Below are 21,114 nucleotides of genomic sequence, written 5' to 3' on the forward strand. Positions count from 1 at the left end.
CACTTGAGCTTCGGGACGCAGCAATGCTTCACAGTCTAACCCTATACAACACCTTCCCCAGGGCCAAAACAGCACACACACACCCAGCTGTCACCACTGTTTCATATTTTGTTCAAGCTAGTTGAAAATAGATTTGTCATTTGCAATACCATGAAACCTTTAAAAAAAAAAAAAAAGACTGAGAAAGATGCCTGAAGGTAGTCATCAATATCGACAGGGAAGGGAGGGTCAATCTATAGTCCATACCATGGCAAAGCACGGTAATATGGTTAACTACTGAAGGTTCTTTCCCCTGACAGCAAAACCATGCTTCTATGGAACAGAATCTGGAACTTTAATTCAACCCAACCCGTTTAAAACATTTCTTTAAATCCATCATAATGCCAGTTGGCCGTAACTTTAAAGACCGCTTGTCACAACTGAACTTGTGCTTTTTGCCTTAGTTCCTAGTTCAAGGAAAGACTGGACCATGGTTCTCCTAACTCCTACAATTATAGAAAAATGTGTTTCCCAAGACCAGAGTGAAGGGTTGCTTCCAGAAACACCCAGGGAAGAGAGAGAACTGACTGTTTTCCCTACAGTAAACGATCCATGCACTTCTGTAAAAACTTATCTCCCAAAAATAAGCAAACCGTTCACCGGTCAAGAAAAACAAGTCATTTACCATCCGGGGCTATTTACCAGCTAATTTTTTAGATTGGCAGGTGAGGAAGTTCTAGAAGGGTTCCCTCTGCTTGGATCCCTCAGTTCTTCAAATCTGAAAACTGTGTCATTTCCATTAGGTGACTCAGACTGAGGGCAATTTATTCAAGCAAGGACTGCTGAGGGCAGCACAGAACCCTGTCTGAATGTGTCCGTGTGTCAGAAACACACCCTTTATCAGGTAAGCACTCTGGCTAAAACGAACTGGCCAGCACCAATGCACTGGAAACAGCGTGCCAGGTGTCACCACACTGGGGATGAGTCTCTATTCTCTGGCCAGTCCCCTCATCTAAGCCTCAGTTATCGTGCCTGTAAGCTGAGAATGACAGCCCTTCCCCTTCACAAAGGTGTCTCTAGAACCAAGTAACATGAAGACAGGACATCAGTTATTTTTAAAAATAACCGTCTTATTCTTTCCCTGTGGGGACCCAGTGTGCAATGGCTGCCAACAGTAGCCTTCTTGGTAGTGTGTGCAGCCTGGTGACTGTATGGGTTGCCCTAAGGGACCTTGGAGACAGCCCTTTCCAGTGGACAAGGATGTCTGATCTCATGCTATCTCCAATCTAGGCTCCAGGCAGGGATGCAGGGTGCCCTTGGAAAGCCCCAGGGTGCAACGGCCAAGTCATCATGTCCCTCCGGACCAAGTCACAGAACAAAGAGCATGTGATTGAGGCTCTACACAGGGCCAAGTTCCCTGGCCGTCAGGAGATCCACATTTCCAAGAAGTGGGGCTTACTATGTACAATGAGGATGAAATTAAAGACATGGTGGATGGAAAGTCACTCATCCCACATAGCTGTGGGGTCAAAAAAGTCCCTAATCATGGCCCCTTGGACAAATGGCAGGCTCTGCTCTCAGGAGAACCTCACAACTGCCCCCTCCCTATTTATGCCTACCAATATATCCTACTTCCTGTTCAAAAAAAAAACCTGCCCTACAAATTACAGATGCTGCCATGCTTCAAAAGATCCTTAATAATGCCATTTATAAATACACTGCTGCTTGTAGAAAGATATCACAGGCATTAACTGAGCCTCACAATGACCCTGTAAGACGGGCTTAGCAAGAATGATGGTCCCCAGGCTGCAGGTGTCTCAGGTCACACGCCAGTGCATGTCAGGCTTCAGACAGAAGCACACACTTGAGTCTTTTCATCTGACGTGGTTCACTTCACTTGTGGTTCCCAAAGAGTGGTCCAGGAAACAGTGATGGGGGTCCCTGAGGCCTTTACTGGGTCAAAACCATTTTCATTATCAAGGTCAAAACCATTTTCATTATCAAGTTTGACTTATTTGCCTTTTCACCTTCATTCTCCTGTAAGTGTTTTGTGGAGTTTTCCAGAGCCTACTTGGCATGTGTCATTGTGAGAGATGGAATGCAGTAGCAGAGAACTCAGCTCTTCTATTAAGCCAGACTTGGAAGAGACTTGTAAAAAACAAACAAACAAACAAACAAACAAAAAACTATCAAATGATTACTTTCCTTTTACAAATTTCTATTTGGGGAAAATAGTTATTTCTGATCAAATATGTATCAATACGTAATAAGTCTGTTAGTGTCATTTTTAATGAATTAAGACAAGTTTTTAAGACTATTAAAAAAGTCTTTAATTTTTCTAACACAGCAAATATAGACATTACCCAAAAATCCAGAGCTCTCTGGGGTCCTTGGTGATTGGATTACAAGAGTGTAAAGGGAACCTAAGGCCAAAAGCACCAGTCCGCTGTGTAGACGAAGCCACACTCTTCCCCTTGGGCTTGCCCTGCAAAGACTCTTGCAAATTAGAAACACCAGTGTATTTTCAGTAACAGTGAAACAGTTGTTCCTTCTCAGGTCTTTCTTAAATCCTTCTGTTTGGTCCAAGGAGAAGGCCCTGTTGGGTGCCACTATGTCTCTATGGCACCTTCCCACATCTTTATATTCACTAATCTCCTTCTTAAGAAAGGGGTAGCTAGTCTAGCTCAGAGCCTTCCACAGAGAAAGGAATCTGCTAGAATTTGATAAGCAAAATAACAAATCCTCTGGAAATGAAACAGCACTGCTTTGCAAATCACCATGCTATGTCCTTATGAGTTGGGCATTTGTACATACACGTAAAATTATTCAATAAAAAAGCTTGCTTTAAGAGTACACTTGTAGGGGCACCTGAGTGGCTCAGTGGGTTAAGCCTCTGCCTTCGGCTCAGGTCATGATCCCAGGGTCCTGGGATTGAGTCCTACACCAGGCACTAGTTCAGTGGGAAGCCTGCTTCTCCCTCCCCCATCCCACTGTTGGTGTTCCCTCTCTCGTTGTCCCTCTCTTGGTCAAATAAATAAAATCTTTCTTTAAAAAGTACATTTATCGGGCGCCTGGGTGGCTCAGTGGGTTAAAGCCTCTGCCTTCGGCTCAGGTCATGATCCCAGGGTCCTGAGATCGAGTCCCGCATCGGGCTCTCTGCTCAGCGGGGAGCCTGCTTCCCTCTCTCTCTCTGCCTGCCTCTCTGTCTACTTGTGATCTCTCTCTGTCAAATAAATAAATAAAATCTTTAAAAAAATTAAAAAAATTAAAAAAATAAAAAGTACATTTATCATAAGCACTGAGGAATGTATAGAACTGCTGAATCACTATATTGTACACCGGAAATTAACACTATGTTAACTACACTGGGATTAAAATTTAAAAATGTAATAAAACAAAAAGCTCACTTTAAAAAAAAAGTATTTCCTTTTGATGGCTTTCCACTTACAGTCATGAAGTCTCCATTTCAAACAAGGTGAAATAAAAATGTGAGTCGATTTAAAGGAAAATATGGAATAAACAGTACATACAAAACTACGATATGACAAAAATTATGATAGTGGCAGAAGAATAACTCAAGTTAGACATGTAAAGTCTCTGTTTGCATGAATGTTCTAGAATTCCATGACAAAAGGCACCACTGGAAACTGTCTGACTTACTGACCAGTTATAAGGTGACTGGAATGTTTTTAAGTTTGCTATAGACCGTGTTTTCCTTTCACCCCTCCAATCTCTTAAAAGCACTTGTGACAGCTAGTAAAACACACAAAGAAAACACTTGATACAGTGTTTTTCAAGAAAACACTTGAAATAGTGCTAGGGTGAAAAGCTGTAAGAGCTCTCCAGGGCTGTCTGACAGAACTTTCTGCAAGAATGGAAATGTTCTATATTTGTCCAACACAGAAGCCACTGGCCACATGTGGCTAAATGAAACCGTGCAAGGTGGCTAGAGCAACTACCCAGATTTTTAATTACATTGTAATGTTTAAATTATAACTTAACTAGCCACATGTGGCTCATGGTTACTACACAGGATGGCACAAAGCTAGCTCCTGACCCTGGATTTCACTCCACTTTTCCACTCCGAGATCACGCCACGCTCCTCGGGCCCTCCAGCAGCCTGCTTTCCTTGCCTCGGCCGTTTTCCTTTCCTCAGTCCCAGCTCCTGTGGGGGGAGTGGCTTTCATAGCCCTGTGAGAAGATGGGGGGCAGGACAATTTCATTTTGCCTTCAGGAATTTTGCAGCAGAGGCAGAACAGGAAAGAAGCCTCCAGGATAGAGCCAGGGCCTAGAGAGCCCACCCAGCCAGCCAAGGTTTGAGCACGCAGGAGCCCGGAGGAAGCAGAAGTGGAGAGGGGAGGTGGGGAGGGCAGGGGAGCAGCAGGGAGCTGGCTCCAGACCCACGAAGACATTCCCCATCACCATGCAGGCCCAATTCCACATCGGCAAGTGTCATCCAACTAGGAGAACCTGGTTAGAACAGCTCCAAAGGAATGACAACATGCATGGAAAAGAACGGGGGGGGGGGGGGGGGGCCCGGCGGAGACAAGCGTTGGGCCTTCCAGCTGGAAGAAGCCAGTCATTGCTGGGAGCCAGGTGCCTAACCCCTCTCCCTTCTGACTCCTTTTCTTTTCTACCTCAGCCTCTGACTTCAGTCACAGAGACCTCCTGGGATGTCTGGCAAACCCACCAGTTCCTTCCACAGGGACTGTCCCCCTGCACTGTCCCCCCTGCATCAGGCAGAACCTTGCCATCAGATTTCTGCTACAAGACCCTCTCTCAGGGAACAGAGGAAGCCAGAGGAGGAAGACAAAGAGAGGGTAGACAGTGAGCCAAGGCCAACGAGAAAACAGAGGTGGTGGCAGAGCAAGGCTTGTGGGAGATTAACTGGGTCCCAGGCTCTAATCCTGCAATTACATGGCCAAATAAATTATTGGTCAAACCAAGGCAGTTTTGACCATGAGGTGGGACACTATTAATAACTAGGCTGTAACAAGAGGCATAAACTGACAGGTCCGGCCAACTGGCATGTTTGGGCTCCCTATGCTTAAGGCTCTACGGTGCCTCCCTGCCTTGGGTTCCACGAAAGATTCCTTCAACCTTTCAGAATATCCTCCCTTCTACTAAAGCTGTCTGAGTGGCTGTAGGCCATAGTGTAGGGGGTTCTAATCCCAACTTGGGCACTGCCCAGCTCCAGACCCTGAGGCAAGTCCTGTGCAGCTTGACTGCCTCAGAGACAAAGCCAGGTGCTGTTTCCTCTTTTCACAGCACCACACCACTTGCCCTGGTTCTGAATTATCCACCCAGAGCGGGAAAAGGAAAGTACTAAAAGATGGTGGTCAGTATGGTTTCCTGCTACAAATTCTCCTCTTCTGAGGTTAACAGAGGTCTCAGAACTTGCTTTGGGCCCAAAGAAAACCAAGTTCCTCCTACACAGAAAGGCTGTTCTAGAGTTCTGATGTGACTCTAGAATGTTTCCAAATGCACAGGTGATACTCAAACCCTCTCACAGGACATCACCGCCCACCAGAGCTGTCCCACCAGCCCAGATCACGCGGCTTCCCTTGAAGCTCTGGCCAAGGTGAAGATCCCATCACCGAGGGAGTCCCTGCCATTTGGAAGCCGGGTAAGGTAACTGTCTGGCAAAACTGGGAATGAGGAAAAGGGTCCTCCTTTCAAATTTTTAATTTAAAATAATTTCAGACTTGGAAAAAAAGGAGGGTAAGATGCAGACATGATGTCCCTTAATTAACCCTGACACAGCTCAGCACATAGCTCCTAAAGATGAGGACACTCTCTTACGTAACTAGAAGACAATGATCGAAATCTGAATGTTAACACAGATAGTTACACAGAACGTTAACACAACCAATTAACCTAGTCTCTGACTTTATTCAAATTGCGTCAACTGTCTCACTATTGTCTTTTATAGTAAAAGAGAACAATCTTTGAGGATCCAATCCAGGCTTGCCAGCTTGCATTCAGCTGCCGTGTTTCTCTAGTCTCCTTTAATCTGGAACAGTCCTTCAGTCTTTTTTTTATCTTTCATGGCCTTGATATTTTTGAATAATATGAGCCAGTTACTTTGTAGAATGTCCGTTTGGAAAGACTCACTTTCAATTCATCTTTTTTTGTTGATGTTCCATGTGCATGAGCCACGAGAATGGAATTTAACCAACTGTAAAACACTACATTTAAATAGCCCAAGGTCCAAAGCACCACAAAGGAAAAAACCCATGGCCCTCCAAATCTTGGGGTACAAGGGTCAGTCCTTGATAGTCCTGGAGGAAAGACTAAAGTTACATAACAACCCTACATTCTCACACTCACTCACTCTCTCTCATTCTCTCTCTGTCTCTCTCTCTCACACACACACACACACCCCTAGAAAAACTAACAGACCCCACTGCTTTTTTATTCATGGCCAGATATAGGTTTTTTTAAACCCACAGGATTCTTTGTGTAAGAGGAGGAAGAATTGCTGAAACCATGGCATTTTCCTGAGTTCAACCACAAGTGAACTATTTCCATGCTTACAACCAAAGGCTTAACACATTTGCTCAACTTCGAGACCCACTTTTTTCCAAAAATTTGCAAATATCACATTTTGGATGGATTATACTATTGATATGCAGGTTTCTCAGGGGTAGTGTTCTGACCAACACCCAAGTTGGAATGCAATACAAGGTCCATTTTATAGTTCACATGAGTTTTAGAATCAGGGCGATATGGTAAATTCAGGTAACCTTGGAAAGCTCAAGAGAGCAGGTTGGGCAGCCTCTACTGGAAGCACGATTCCACCCACCACAGCATTCCAGGCAAGCTGGCTGTCCTACCTCCTTCGGAGAACCATTCTCCTGTCTGCAGCTCATCAGAACGGAAAGAAAGGAGGGCACAGGCTGCAAAAGAACCAAAGTCAAAATCCACTGCTATCACTTTAGAGATACGGAAGAATCCACCAGAAGAAATAGCTAAAAGCATTAAAAGTGGTTGTTTCTAGGAATAGAACAGGGGGGTGGGAAGGAAGAGGGCAGATGACTTTCTCAGGGGCTTTTCCTTACTTCTGTGCAACTAGTGTTTCAGGAAAAATAAAATTTTAAGTTTCCTGCAGCACAGGTTGACCAAAGAGCTTCCGTATTGCCCCATCATCAAGACTAAGGAGGATTCATAATTCATTCGGCATATGGCTAAAGTCAAGATCTCAGGACTTTGCCAATCATTTGGCTCAGATGCTCCCATTTCACAGATGAGGTAACTGAAGGCTGAGGAAGTAAATTCCCCTCCCAAGGATGTGTACCCAGTGAGAATCAGAACAGAGGTTGAACACCTTGTCTCCTAAATCCTACACCAGCATTCTTTCCCCCACAGTCTTGGTGGGGACCTCAGAGTAGGCATCCAGAACACATATCCCAGACTACTTAAGGCCATGACCTCCAGCCTCAGACTCCTGGATTTACATCTTGGCTCCCCAACTTGCTGACCTGGGAGAAGGGACTCAACCTTTCAGCGCCTCTGTTTCTCATCAATGTCCTCAGGAGCTGCTGTGAGATTAGGGTAAACTATATAAAGCACTTGCCACAATACTGGATGTGTAGTAAGCTTTCGATAAATAATGCCTTTTATATAGGTGCCCTTACTCAATAAATGACAAAAGGTAGAAAGGACCAACAGTTGAACATAATGTGCTAGGGACCGTCCCAGGCACTTTATAAACATCCCTTGTTTCATCCTTAACAGCCCTGCAAGATGGGTACTGCCCTTCCCATTTCAGAGAGAAAATCAAACCCAGAAGAGCAAAAGCAAACCAAACCAAACCAAACAAAACAAAAATAAAAAAACCTTGCCAAGACTGTTCAGCTTATGAAGAGCCAGAGGCAGAATTCAAATCCAGCCCTCCTGAACCTCAAAGCCCACGCTTGCCACCATCACGTGCTAGTTGGTAAGCATCTGTTGACTCCAAAACAAGTTCCCCTATCCATTTTTGACCCTATGTTTTATAACATTAAAGTGTGGTTTGCTTCCAGCTCGGGGAGCAGATCCAATTTCTAGCAAGTGCATGCGTTACCAAGAGTCTATTTCCCCAGTGGGGAAGCAAGCAAAACCAGGGACGAGGAAAGAAACAGCATGTCCAGAGCTGCCCAAGAAGCTTCAGAACCTCCCTCCCCACCCCGAATTTACAAAGCCTAGCCACTGCACTTTCAGCTTTAGGCTCCCCTAATGTTCCTAATAGGACTTGAAGCCATGGCATCATTTTCTCTTGGACACAATTTTTAAGAAATGGGCACAGTGGCAAAGAATTCCCTAGAACAAGACCCACAGCATTGCTTAAACAAACAAACAAAACTGTTCCCTTTTGCTTTTATTGTTGCTGGCTGGCTTAAGGGTCACAGAGAATGCTAACTAAAGTCCTTGCTTGGCTAGCTGGTTAACCATTAAAGCAACTCAACAGGCATTACGAAATGTGGTTGTTTACCAAGTAAATGCACACGGATGTCCTGCAGGCCTCACAATGAGTCCCTGTCTGTACCCTACCACCCTGAGCATGGCAGTTTTAAATGCAGCTCACAGGGCACATGGGTGGCTCAGTCGTTGGGCATCTGCCTTTGGCTCAGGTGGTGATCCCAGTGTCCTGGGATCAAGCCCTGTGTGGGGCTCCCTGTTGCGGGGTTAGGGTGGGGGGGAGCCTGCTTCTCCCTCTCCCACTTCCCCTGCTTGTGTTCCCTCTCTTGCTGTGTCTCTCTCTGTCAAATAAATAAATAAAACCTTTAAAAGAAAAAAATAATGTGGCTCAAGATTCTTTGGCAGTGCTCCCCATCAAGGGATGGAATCTCTGTCCCCTCCTCTTGAATGAGGGTGACCTCATGACCTGCTTGGACCAGAGAATGTGACAAAAGTGCTGCTATGGGACTCCTAAGGCTTAGAGAGAAAAAGCCATGCATGATGCTTCCATAGGGTCATTCTGGGATGCTCACAGTGCGGGGGGCCAGACGCCATAGAGAGGCCAGAGGGCCTGAGACATCGTGCCAGAAAGCTCAGATTCAGCACTCTGGTTGAGGACCCTGGCTGAGCTCCCAGACCCTGGAGTGGGCCTCCTCAGATGTCCTGTCCAGCCAAGCCTTCAGATGACCAGAGCCCCAGCTGACATCGGACTGCAACTACACGGACCCCGTCAGGGAGAACCACCCACCTGAGCCTTCTCCTGACCCACAGTCATGGGCAAAATACCAGCTGTTCTGAGCAATGAAGTTGTGGGATAATCTGTTGGGTAGAAATAGCAACAGGACAATCGGGCAGGACGACACCCCCCTTTTACTGTTCTTCCCATAAAGCCAAAAACTAGGAAAGAAACATCAAATATGCAGGCTTCAAACCGAGCTGGAAGCAGCAGAGTCCTTGCATTCTAGCAGCAGCAGGACAGGGTGGATGAAGTCGACCAAAACCCATTTGCCAGGCGGCTGAGCCTCACACCAAACAACAGAAGAGTTTACATGAAGTGGGCTTGTCTGCGGTTACAACAAACAGCAGATTTTCCTCTCATTGTCTCCCCGTTAGCAGTTTCTCTCTGTCAGAGCAAATATTAATATCTCTTGGATAATCCAGAAAAACAGAGCAAAGGAAAAAAATCAGTCAAGAACAGAACAAAATTTTTTTCCATCTTCCTTTAAGGAAATGAAAGAGGCTGATGCTCCGGGCCCTACAAGAGATACTCTGCGAATTATCCTGAGACCCGCACCACATAGAGCCGTACAGTCTTTACTGCTGGACACATCCAAGTGAGGCTAGGCAGATTAAGTCACTCTCAAAGAGGAGGGCCAGGCAAAGAGAACCAGGATATTTGCCAAAGGATAAGGTTCAGTCGATGTTTAATTCATTCAGCCAAAACACATACACACCCCACTACATTGCCAGTCCCTACCGTCAATGCTCAGAGGGGAAAACAGCAGCTCTACAGGAAAAAGCAGCAGTTCGTGGGGACCACTGCTCTGACAATTTGGTGACCTAAAGCTTCTATCCACCACTGGGACAGCAACGAATCCATCAACCCCACAGCCTGTCGTCTTTTGAGGCAGGGACACTTCGGGGCACCTCAGAGTCAGAGGGATGGCACTTGGATAAACCTGAGGATCCGGTCACATCACAACAGAAAAGTTCCATTTGTACCATAACAGCAAGTGCCTATGTTCCTAAGATGGGTTCCAGATGACTATGTAGCATCTCACTGGTCTTCACAGCTTCAAGGGAAGACCGATCTAATTTTTTTTTTAAGGCAATAGAGTCTGTTCCATTATTAGATAGCTATTTCTGTGTTCTTGCCAACAGCCCAAACTAAGAGCAGTTTGCTAATGGAAAAGCCAGTGAGTGAGATGGTGCAAGGCAGCCTCTATGTGCCCTCAGTCCTCATCCGCTTAAAATTCACATAGTAACTCAAATTCATGTCATAACTAAGTTTCAATATCTAAATATTCCTAATACTTGAAATGTTTCTCACTATTGTATCTTGGTGATTTTTGTGTTTTATAGTAAGTGTACAAATGAGGGCTTCTTGGCTACAGACAATCCTAAAATGCCTTCACAGCACTTCTCGTGCTGCCAGGAATTACCACAATGACTGTCTAACAATACAGTAATTCACCAAGCAAACCCACTAACACCAGGGCTGGTCTACAATGAAGGCAGGGACTACCAATCGGAACATTTTTTCCCACCAGCCTTCGTAGTTGCTAAAATTCCTTCCATAGACATTCATTTCTTTGACTCATAAAGACATCTCTTTATAATAGTGCTTCATTCTCCAGCCCCATCCCTTGCTTATGAAGATGATAAAATACAGTCATTGTGAAAAATTCAGAAAATACCAAAAAAATGAAACATAAAAATCACCCACATTTTTAGCAACAGCCACTAGTCACATCTGAGAATACATTTTTCTAGAGCCATGCTTCTCAAACTATATAGTAATGGATCTTCCACCACCACCCCCCACCCACTGTGAATCAACACTACAATAAAAAACAAGCTAGGAAAGTGAAAAAGGCCTTGTGGAGGTCCCAGCAAGGTCAAACTGCATTTTTAAAAAAGTTTCCAAAGTCTTACTCTCAATTGCTGTATTTATTTCACCTTAACAGGTAAAAAGCAATTCATAGTCTGTGGGCCACACCAGACCCTTTGTCTCTCAGATGCACAGATTCTGTTTTTGTGTATCATTTTACATATGGTCTACATATAGTTTTACATATACTTTAACTTGTATTCCCTAATTTCTTCCCACTAAATAGATCACGGCCCCTTGTCTCTATCCACATATTCCATCCCTTTTTAATGCGAAAAGCCACTCTTGAAACCCTAGCATCTTACACCCAAAACTAACAGGATATTGTTCATCAACTGTGTCTCAATTAAAAACCAACCAACCTGTAGCATCTCCAAGTAGGGCAGAATCTTCTACCTCCATGAGCTAAGACCTCTCTGAGCCAGGGACTTTGGGGAGGGGAAGGAGAACACAGGTTGTGTTCTACCCATGTTCTACCCATGTTGACCCTGACCCGGGGTCAGCCTAGAACAACCCCGGGATAAATGCAATTCCAGAGCAGGCAACTGAGAAAGGAGACCTGCCTGTTGTGTAGGACAATGCCAAGAGCCGTGAGTCCACAAGAACGTTTGATCCTAGCTGCAAACCAACATCCACCCATCCGGACATGCATGGCACCTATGTTCAGGCACCGCAGGGGATGCGGGGGCACTGAGGTGGGAGGCCCCACCCCTCCCTCCCCCCTGGGCCAGGTGAGTGGGGGAGCCAGACAAATAAATAAGTGACAGGAATTATGAATATGCATGAGACAGGCACAGATTAAGATTAAGAGAGGCTCTGGGCCCCACCCCCAGAAATTCTGATTCCCTACTTCCCGGCAGGGCCCAAGATCCTGCAACTCTGGGGCACCTTGCAGGCTCAGTTAAAGGAGCAAGCTACTCTTGATCTCGGGATCATGAGTTCAAGCCCCACACTGGGTGCAGAAGTTACTAAAAAAACTAAAACAAAAACAAAAACAAAAAAACTTAAAAAGAAAAAGTAAAAGATTTGGCAATTCTAACAAAATCCTATGTCACACTGAGGCGCTGGTGCAACAACGGCCATACTTGGAGGGGTTCACAACCAGGGGCAATTCTGCACCGCAGGGGACAATTCGCAAGTCCGTAGGTGGCTAGTCTGTCACAGCTCAGGGTGGGATGCAAACTATTGCCAGCATCCAGCGAGCAGATGCTACAACAGTGCACAGGGCGGCCCCCCCACCGCACCCCCGCAACAAAGAATTCTCCAGCCCAACATGTCAGCAGTTGAGCAACTGCTCTAGAGTAAGATACTTGAACTCTGTGCCTCCGTTTTTATCAGCAAAATGGAGATGATAATATGTGTTGCACAATGTTGGTCCAAGGTCTCAGGGACTTATGTACAAAAAGTGTTTAGAACAGGGTCTGGCACATCGTAGGGACTACTAACGTTAGCTGTCATGGTGACACGAAGAGCAGTTAGGAGACAAAACAGGCAGGGAAGACATCCCAGGATGGACCGAAGTCTCCCCTACAAGCAGGGGCCACACAGCAGCCTACGGCTGTCCTGCTTCATTATGAACAGCCATAATATTAATGGCTCACTATGCACCATCACTGGGATGGAGGAACCAAGGCCTGGGGACATTAAGTAATTTGCCCAAAGCCATGAAGGGGCAATATATTATTATTCATCCACTCAAATGGCTACTGGGCACCACAAACTGCCAGACAGATCCCAGGTGAGGACACACGCTAACAAAGCAGGGCTCCCTCAGGAAACTGATCTCCACACCCCAGCAGACCAGCCACAGAGCAAAGCCCTGTTGCTCCAGTGACTTCAAAGTCCAGCCCACCTGTAGAAGCCCTCTCTCTGGCCTCTTGCCCAGAGCCAGTCTCTGACAAAGAAAGGTCATGGTGGGGTGTGGAGGAAGAGAACAGAGCCATGGCCAGAGACTGTGAGAGGCCTGGCTTCAGTGGACATCCCATCAGAGACGTCTCTGCTTCTGGTGCCCCACAGGCACGAGGCCTCTCCTTCTCCCAGGCTGTGTGGTCATCAAAGCACTCCCTCTTGTCCTCCATGTCTACCCAGGACATGGGCAAGAATCACTGCCCCAGTTCACAGATGAGGTGACTCAGGTTCCAAAGGGCCAAGTGCCCCTAAAAGTCAGCAGACCTCAGGTTCTACCCATGTCACCTGATACCAAGACTCTCTTCCCTCAACCCACTACTTCCCTGTGACTTTGGGTTTGGGGTTCCTTCTCCTGAGGACAAAGTAATACAAATTCAACACAAATAACTCAAAACACTATAGGAAAGTATAAAGACAATAAATATTCCTCATCTCTCATCAGATAGAACATGTCTGATCTTTTCCAGACATTTTTAACGCACATGAACACATTTTTTAGGATAAGACTGTATGCTCTTTTGGAATCTGTATACTGTATGCTCTTTTGGAATCTGTTTCCATTCAGACATCTTTCTAGGTTAAGAACAGGCCATGTCATCATTTTAAGGCCTAGGCTGTCAGCCACTGTCTGTCCATAGTATTCACTTTACAAATCCCCTCTTGATAGTCATTTGGATTCGTAATTTTCCAACATCTTTAAACAATGCTGCAATGAACATTATTGGACCTATATCCTTGCCCAGTTATTTCCTTTGGGTAAATTTGCACAATCACTGGGTCAAAAGTTGCTGTCCCTTGACATCCCAGCAGCAGGGAGGGGGCGCATCACTGAAGCAGGAAGTCCTAAGTCCTACCATTTTGATGGCTAAACTTCAGGTGAAAGCCGTGAGGACAGCAGCGGCTGCAGCTCCAGCTCATGTCACCCGGGGCCGCTTCCAATCCACCCCCACTGTTCCTCACCGACCCGAGGTTCCAAGCATGAAACAATTTTTGGTTTTGTTTTTGTTTTTAAACAGAAAGTGCCTGCTACTTTCTGGAAGGTGAGAAAGGCAGATTCTGGGTACAGCCCTTACGCAAGTTTAGGGAACACAGCTGGCAACAGAATCAAACGCTTTTTCAAACCACCCCCACCTAAGCAGTGAGGGAAAGAGCTTGAGTGTTGACAATTAACGGCTTTCCCTCCCTGGGGAAGGGCAGACTGAAAAACTCTGCTTCTGACAACTCAGAGCCAGAAAGGCTGTCCATGGGTAACTAGCCCTGGTCGTGGCCTTCCTCCCCTTCCTTCTTCTCTTTGACCACTTTTTGGATCTAGAACAGCCTGCCTTCCAGGCAAGCAAGGGAGACAATGAAAACACCACACATCATGGTCAAAAGTGGGTAACTGCCATGGAAATATTGCAATCTTGATTACAATGCTTTAGAAATCCTCTGCACCGCATCTTATTTGAACACTTAGAAACAAGCTAGTTCTATAAAACACATATTGTAAAAGTATATTAGCACATTTACTTCTTTGGCAGGGTTGTTACACATTGAATGACACATTTCTCTGACTCCTCTCCTCTCCTCTATCCATGGCTCACCCTACCCCCCAGGACGCTGGGCCCTCCCTTGCAGGGACTCAGTCAGGCCAGGCTTTCCTCAGCTTAGCATTGGCTGTTCCCTCTGGCTGGAACGCTTGTCCCCCACATGGCCCTGAGGTGCAAGGGAAGCCTTTCAAACCCACTACGTGTAACGCTGCATCCTCCTGGCTCCCAAACACCCACACTATTAGCCCCTCCTGGCCATGGTTCTCTCCTTAGGGCACATCACCACATAACCTAGTGTGTCCTTTGATTATAATTCTCTGCCCGTTCTCTGCCCTGCTCTCTCCCCTTCATGGTTCTCAGCACACAGTTGATGCTCAATACTCAATGATTAAAGCTGACTAACCCACACATCTGTGAGAAAATACATTTATTTTCTTAATTTGAAATATCAGGCTTCTATCCAAGGACTTCTCTGGTTAAAAGGTTACTCCTGTCATCAGTTTGAAAGGACTAGCCCTCTGATATAAATCAGAGTGCAAAGGGAATACGACATTGTTTAAACAATGGCAGAGGCAAACCGAGGTCGCAGGAAGGGGCAGATTTCCAACTGACAACATGCAAGGTGGCTGGCATCCAGAAGTCTTTTTTGGTAGTCTCCAAGTTAAAGAACCGAGACAAGGGATAGGATCCTAAGGTGTATCAGACCTGCACCCCAGCCTACCCCAGACTGCAATTATGCCATGTTCTGAGGGAGGGAGCAGCTATCACAAACCTGATCACCACCATGCTTTAATCACAGTCAAGGTCAGGAGGGCTACTGGCCACTCCAGGTCAGAATTAAAAAGCAAAGGGAAAAGAAATGCAGAAGCAAAAGACCCTCCTCTAGAGGCTCCGAAATTACAGCCAATCCATCCTCATTATTTGCAGATTCCATACTCACTAAAATGTATGTGTAATTCCAAAATCAATAGTCCCAGAGCTTCTCCAGTCCCTCACAGACAGGCAGAGAGTGGCCAAAATGTGAGTTGCCCCACGCGCATGTTCCCAGTGAAGCGGAACAAAGAGACATGCTCTGCCTTGTTTCAGCTCTGGTGCTGTAAACAAGTGTCCTTTCACGGGCCAGCTAGTGCCACACTTTTTGCAGTTTTGCTTTGTGCTGGGGAGTCGGCTGTTGGAGGCGGCCCCCAAGCCCAGGGCTGAAGGGCTGGCCAACATTGCTGAGCCCAGGAAGGCTGGGATGGGCCTTACAGAGAATGGACCATGGTACTCAGGCAAGCTTGGCTCGGGCCTGAGCCACAGGCTGCTGGCCTGTGAGTCCAACATTAACAAGTCAAGGATGTCTATAAAAGAAACTGGCTCTAAACAGAAACACGCATAAAACAAGGTACCAGATAGCTTAGCAGATGAAAGTAGTATGACCGGAGGCCCAGAGGAAGATGTAATATAAAGCCTAGCAATGGCTCCGTCTTCTCTACTTCAATGTTCACAGAGACTTTACAGAAAACTGTCACCACGAATAACGAGAGAAACAAGCCGATATTAAAATGGCTGTTTCCTGTCCCACATCTTTTGGCACACTCCCCTCCACCACCCCCACGGCTCACTCCATCTGCTCCTCTTTGCACGGGGACTCTCCCACTCGCTCGCTCGCACAGCGGGCCTCTGCTCAGGTGTCTTCCAGTGACCCCGCCCCCAGAACCCGTCACCTCACTCTTCGGCTGCAGTGATGACAACCAGTAATTATTATCTACCTCGCCCTCAACTAAAATCATAACTCCCTGAGGGCAGGCCTTTGTCTTATTCACCCACAGACCCGCACTGGCCGACCCAGTGCCCAGCCCAAGGTGGGTGCCCGGAGCTTGATGGCAGGGACACGGCCCACCTCGGAGCTTGGGCAGTGTGACAAGTGTCGGGGCACTGACGCTGAGGGTGAAAGGCACTGCTCCTGAGTCTGACAGGAAATATATATTAGACCGGGGGCTACATGTGGCTATTCAGCACGCAAACGTGGCTGGTCCGAGTTGAGATGTGCTCTAAGCGTAAAATATGCACAAGAATTTGAAGACTTAAAAAAATGTACATACACACACACACACACACACACACATGCTTATATATACATACACACACACACACACAGGCGCGCGCGCGTAAAACATCTAATTTACTACTTGTATATTCATTTTATGTTGAAATTATATTATGTTGGGTGTTCAGGGCTAAACAAAACAGATTAAAATAATTTCAGCTGTTTCTTTTTTACTTTTTAAGGTAGCCACAAGGGAAGTTTTCATGACTTAGGTAGCTTGTGTCATACCTCTGTGAGTCCACCTTGGTTATAATAATACCAAGAAAAGGTCAGCCAGCAACACAAGCCGGCTTTGACTACTTCTCTGCAGAGCCTAGTGCTCTCCAGAGCAAGGCTGGAAACACCTGTCCTGCAGCTTCCTGTCACACACACACTTAAGTGTATTCAGAAAAAGGACTGTGAAATCAGAGCTAAAAGTTTATCAGGTGAACCAATTTTAGACTCAGAAGGTAAGCACCCTGTGGAGCCTTCTTGTTCATGCCTCCCCCGCCAAAAGCCTATTTCTGAATCGTCTATGCAGAGTTGGAATGGCAAGAAGGGAGCTAGAAGGGATGTGGAAAGTTGACCTGGCCCTGGCACATCACTGAACCATGAGACCATGTACCACCAACAGCCTCATCTAGAGAAGAAGCAGAGCCCACTTTCCAGAACTGTGCTCTCCAGAACTTTCTACAATGACAGAACTGTTCTCTGTTCTGTCCAATATGGTGGCTACTAGGCTTTTGAAATGTGACTACTGAATTTCTCATCTTATTTCAATTAATTTAAAGGTAAAGAGCGACACATGGCCAATGGCTGCCACATTGGACAGCACAGTTCTAGGCTCCCATGACAGGAGATAAAGCTTGTAAAAATCACTTTGTAACTCCAAAGCCCTAGAGAAATGGCAGGGGTTCTGTTGTTTAATGTATTAGAAATACGAGATTCTGAGAGATTTCAAATGTCCCAAGAGACTCAATCCACTAGAAGTCAAAAAAAATATTTTAAATAAATATGCAGGTTTTACTTCACCTGGGGGAGAAGGTCGGCCAGTGTTCGTGGATACATACAATCAGAATAGAAGGGTGAGCGATAACCTTCACACACAACTCAGAAAACATGCTTTCAATCCTTTTTTTTTCCCCCACACTCAGATTCAGTGCCTCCAGGGCCTAACCCTACAGTCAGAAATCAAGGCTGCCAGTGTCCTCCGCACAGTTTATTCTTATCTCCCACACCCTCATTCTTAGGGACCAGATGTTTCCTGCCCTATTTGGTGACCTTCCCTACTACTTCTCCTGCTACAGAAACAGGTCCTCCCAATTGCTCCCTGCAGTCCTACGGTTCTCTGAGTCATTCACCGGCTCTCAGACCCATGCAGGGCTTGTTAAGATTCGCTGACGATGGTAAAAACCACCACCACTAAAAAAGGATGGGGACTAATTGGTAGCTGCAAAGAATGCTCATCTGTTTACACTCACGTTGGAAGATGCTCATGAAATTCAAATCAAGTTCTAGTCTCAAGTGCCTCTCCCCAGCAGGAAAGCCCTTCCAGTCTAAATAGCTTTCTGCTACCATTAAGATCATTACATTCCACACGTAAACAGACAATAAGGAAATGAGCAGGGAAGTGGAAGGAGGGTGAATTTTTAGGACAGAAAGTCAAAAACTGTAGAAGTCTAAGGAAATACTCAGTGTTTCCAAATACAAATGTAAGGAGCCACCCTAAGATACTGGAGAGCTTTTGTAAATTCTATTCATTCTTCTCCATTATAGAGCGCAGCTAATTCTCCCTTCAATCCTTCCAAGCTCTTCCGCAGACGCGTGAACTTTAGTGCTCCATACAGCCCTTGATTTTGGCCCCACCAAGCTCCCATGATGAAAAACATGTGAAATAGGATCCACATGTGTTCCACCCACACGCTGGGCTCAGCAGCATATTTCATTCTGTCAGACAGTGTGCTGTTGCTCAACTCCACGGAGGGGACGCCAGCAGTCATCCTCCAGCTATTAAAACAAGATCAAGCCTCCTGGTGTCAGCAGGACTGACACCACCTCACCAAAAACAGGGACCCAGCCTCCGGTACCTCAAGTTCAGTCTCCCGTCTGTTGATGTCATCTGTGGATTGATTTAACTTCTCCAGTTCTCCCTAGTGAAGAAAAGAGAGGGAAGAAAGATTTAAGGGATTCGTCTTTTGTTTCCAATAGGACTGAGCTCACTCTCTGCAGAAGTACTCCAGCACAATTTGTAGGAAGAGGGATGAGTCACTATTAGTTCTCAAGGACAACAGTTGAGCCCTGGCTTGAAGAGCAAATGAATGCCGGTTATATCTGAAATCTTTTTCTTGATGTTGATGGTGTCTCTTTCAAAAATGCCGTGAAGGTCCCAGAAATTTTTGTCTTAGAAAGTGAAGTATTTATTGCAGGTATGTGACTTCAGGTAAACCCACCTGTTACAAATGGTTTAGGAGTCAAATTAAAACAGTATCTCCTGCCTCTAAGCAAGAACTTTGCAGAAAAGACAATAAAAGAAAATAAACAAGACCAAGCTGAAACTATAAACCCAAATGAAATTATTTAAATCAAGGGCAGAATTCTGACATTAACTCCTTCGTGGTTGAGTTATTTTTCTAGAAATGAAAATCTTTTCAAACTGTCAATTAAAACTACCTGTTTTAACAAAACAAAAACTAGCTTTAATCCTGATCCTTTAAATAAACATTTAAAAACTGACATTTTGTAGAAAGTATCCAGTGAGAAGTTAACTCATTTTACTCTCCAAACAAAGGATCTGGTAAACAGAATTCCCGTACCAGGAAAACAAGATTTAGTAGTCTGAGTAGTGATTTTAATTAATAGAATTCCTAATGCAAAGATTTTTCCACCTGATCTTTATCTTGCTAATCTGCCAAAACAATTCATTTAAATGGCAACAGCTGAGTTAAAATGGGCTTTTAATTGATCTGCGCACTGAAAAACCAATTAGGGCTCTAGAAATTGCAGAGCACGATTAAAAGCAATGTGTGTATACATATATATAGATATATAAATGATTTATGGAAAGGGTAGAAAAACGGGTCTCGGAAAGGGATTTGCTGTGCTTTTTGCCTAGAGGGTGAGGAGGTTAAGCTGTCACTCCTAGATCTTGGCTTAGAAATTGTTTTTTAATCATCTCTCTCAGAAATGGAGGCACAGAAAGCCAGGCCAATCCCCTCGCCTTCTCCCCGCGTGAGCTTTGCGCATCAGTTGTCCCCGATTTCTGTTCACACCCCAACCTCCTAACAAGGAAAAGCTGGGTTTTCGACCTTTAGAAGCCAATCGGAGGTTTGAGCCTGTGGCGACAATAAGCCCTTCGCTTACAATGAATCAGACGAGGAGGAAGAAGGATGGCTCAGGCGAGCACCTCCGCCAGGTGAGGGCTCGCAATCCGGACACGGGTGCCAGCCCACGCTGCAGGGGCGAACAACGCCCACAGTGCCCAGCGCCCACGCGGCCCGCTCGACCCCGCCGCCCATAGCCCGGAGGCCGCGGGATGCCCGCTGCGCCGCGAGCCTGGCGGGGGGGGACCCCGCCACACGCATGGCGCCCCCACCCCCTTTTTCCCTTTGTTGTACATCCGCCCGAACCACTGGACATGCTGCGGCGACCCCCAGATCCTGCCAGGGGTCTGCGGGGGCTCCCCACGATAGAGTCAGGCCGCATTCACGCGGACACAGCAACCTCCCCGTGAACCCCGTGAAACTGGAAATCCGGACCCTCTCTTCTCGGCCCCGGACCTATATGGCTACCACCGCCAGGACCGCAGGCACTGGGGGCCGCGAGGCGGGTGTAAGTGCGGATGCCCGCCTCCGTGGCGTCCCCCCTCCCCCCGTGAGCCCTACCTGGATTCGAGGGTCCACCTCCTCTTCCTCCTCCAGCCCCTGTTCCATTCCCTCTTCCTCGTCCTCCTCCTCCAAGTCCCGGGCCGACGGCGGGAGCTCTGCCGGCTCCTCCGGGCGGTTCCGCTTCAGCGCCGCGTCCATAGGGGCAGCGAGAACGCTAACCGCGCGGGGGACTTCGGAGCGTCGGGAGGGGAGGCAGCCGCCGCGGGCTCGGCCAGAGCCGTCTCGCCCCAGCCCGGGGGCGCCGCTCGCGGATGCGGATCCTGCCGGCCCCGGCTGAGCGAAGGAAATGGGCGCGGCCGCCCCCTTTCTGCCGCGGCCGTCAGCGCAGCGGCGCCCGCTCCGCCCTCGCCCCGCCGGGCCGCCCTTGGCGCTGTGACTGTTCGCCGCCAGTCCCAGTCAGCCACCCAGGTCTCCGTCACAAAAACCCCAGTTCCCTGAACACCTTCAAGGGGGTGAACCAGGAGAGCCGCCTCCCTTTGTCAACTTAGCAGCCAGATCACAGACTACCCACCGTTTGGCCCCCTGCTTTCGGGGTAGCTTTCTCTCTCCCTCCTGAACCAGAGCAAATTGTATGGAAGGAAAGTTTGGGGCATTGCCACTGTCTGAAGTCACCTTGAGAAGCTTGGACTCAGTGACCCTGGACCAGTTTCAAGATCCTCAAATCCCTGTATGCCTCCAAAGCACCTTTCTCCCCTT

The 21,114-nt window shown here is 46.8% G+C and overlaps 1 protein-coding gene and 1 non-coding gene across 3 annotated transcripts in view; one reads left to right on the plus strand and one right to left on the minus strand.

The window, feature by feature from the left end:
• SH3BP5 (SH3 domain binding protein 5) overlaps nt 1-20,648 on the minus strand; it is a 70,080-nt gene extending 49,432 nt beyond the window's left edge. Inside the window, exons 1-2 of one of the 2 annotated variants that reach the window (XM_032869729.1) lie at nt 20,416-20,648; nt 18,622-18,684 (exon numbers count right to left, since the gene is read on the minus strand). In XM_032869729.1, the coding sequence (XP_032725620.1) occupies nt 18,622-18,684; nt 20,416-20,556 (204 nt within the window). In that variant the 5' untranslated portion in view covers nt 20,557-20,648. Of the gene's footprint in view, nt 1-11,391; nt 11,411-18,621; nt 18,685-20,415 lie in introns of those variants that run through there. The other variant, XM_032869730.1, reaches the window with a different exon arrangement.
• Nucleotides 1,086-1,222, plus strand: LOC116874812. The gene has a single exon (XR_004384070.1). It is a non-coding gene; the product is annotated as a small nucleolar RNA SNORA70 (small nucleolar RNA).
• Nucleotides 20,649-21,114: the final 466 nt, after the last annotated feature.

The sequence above is a fragment of the Lontra canadensis genome, unplaced genomic scaffold (genome assembly GCF_010015895.1).
Source record: "Lontra canadensis isolate GAN:19392208 unplaced genomic scaffold, GSC_riverotter_1.0 scaffold38, whole genome shotgun sequence".
NCBI lineage: Eukaryota > Metazoa > Chordata > Mammalia > Carnivora > Mustelidae > Lontra > Lontra canadensis.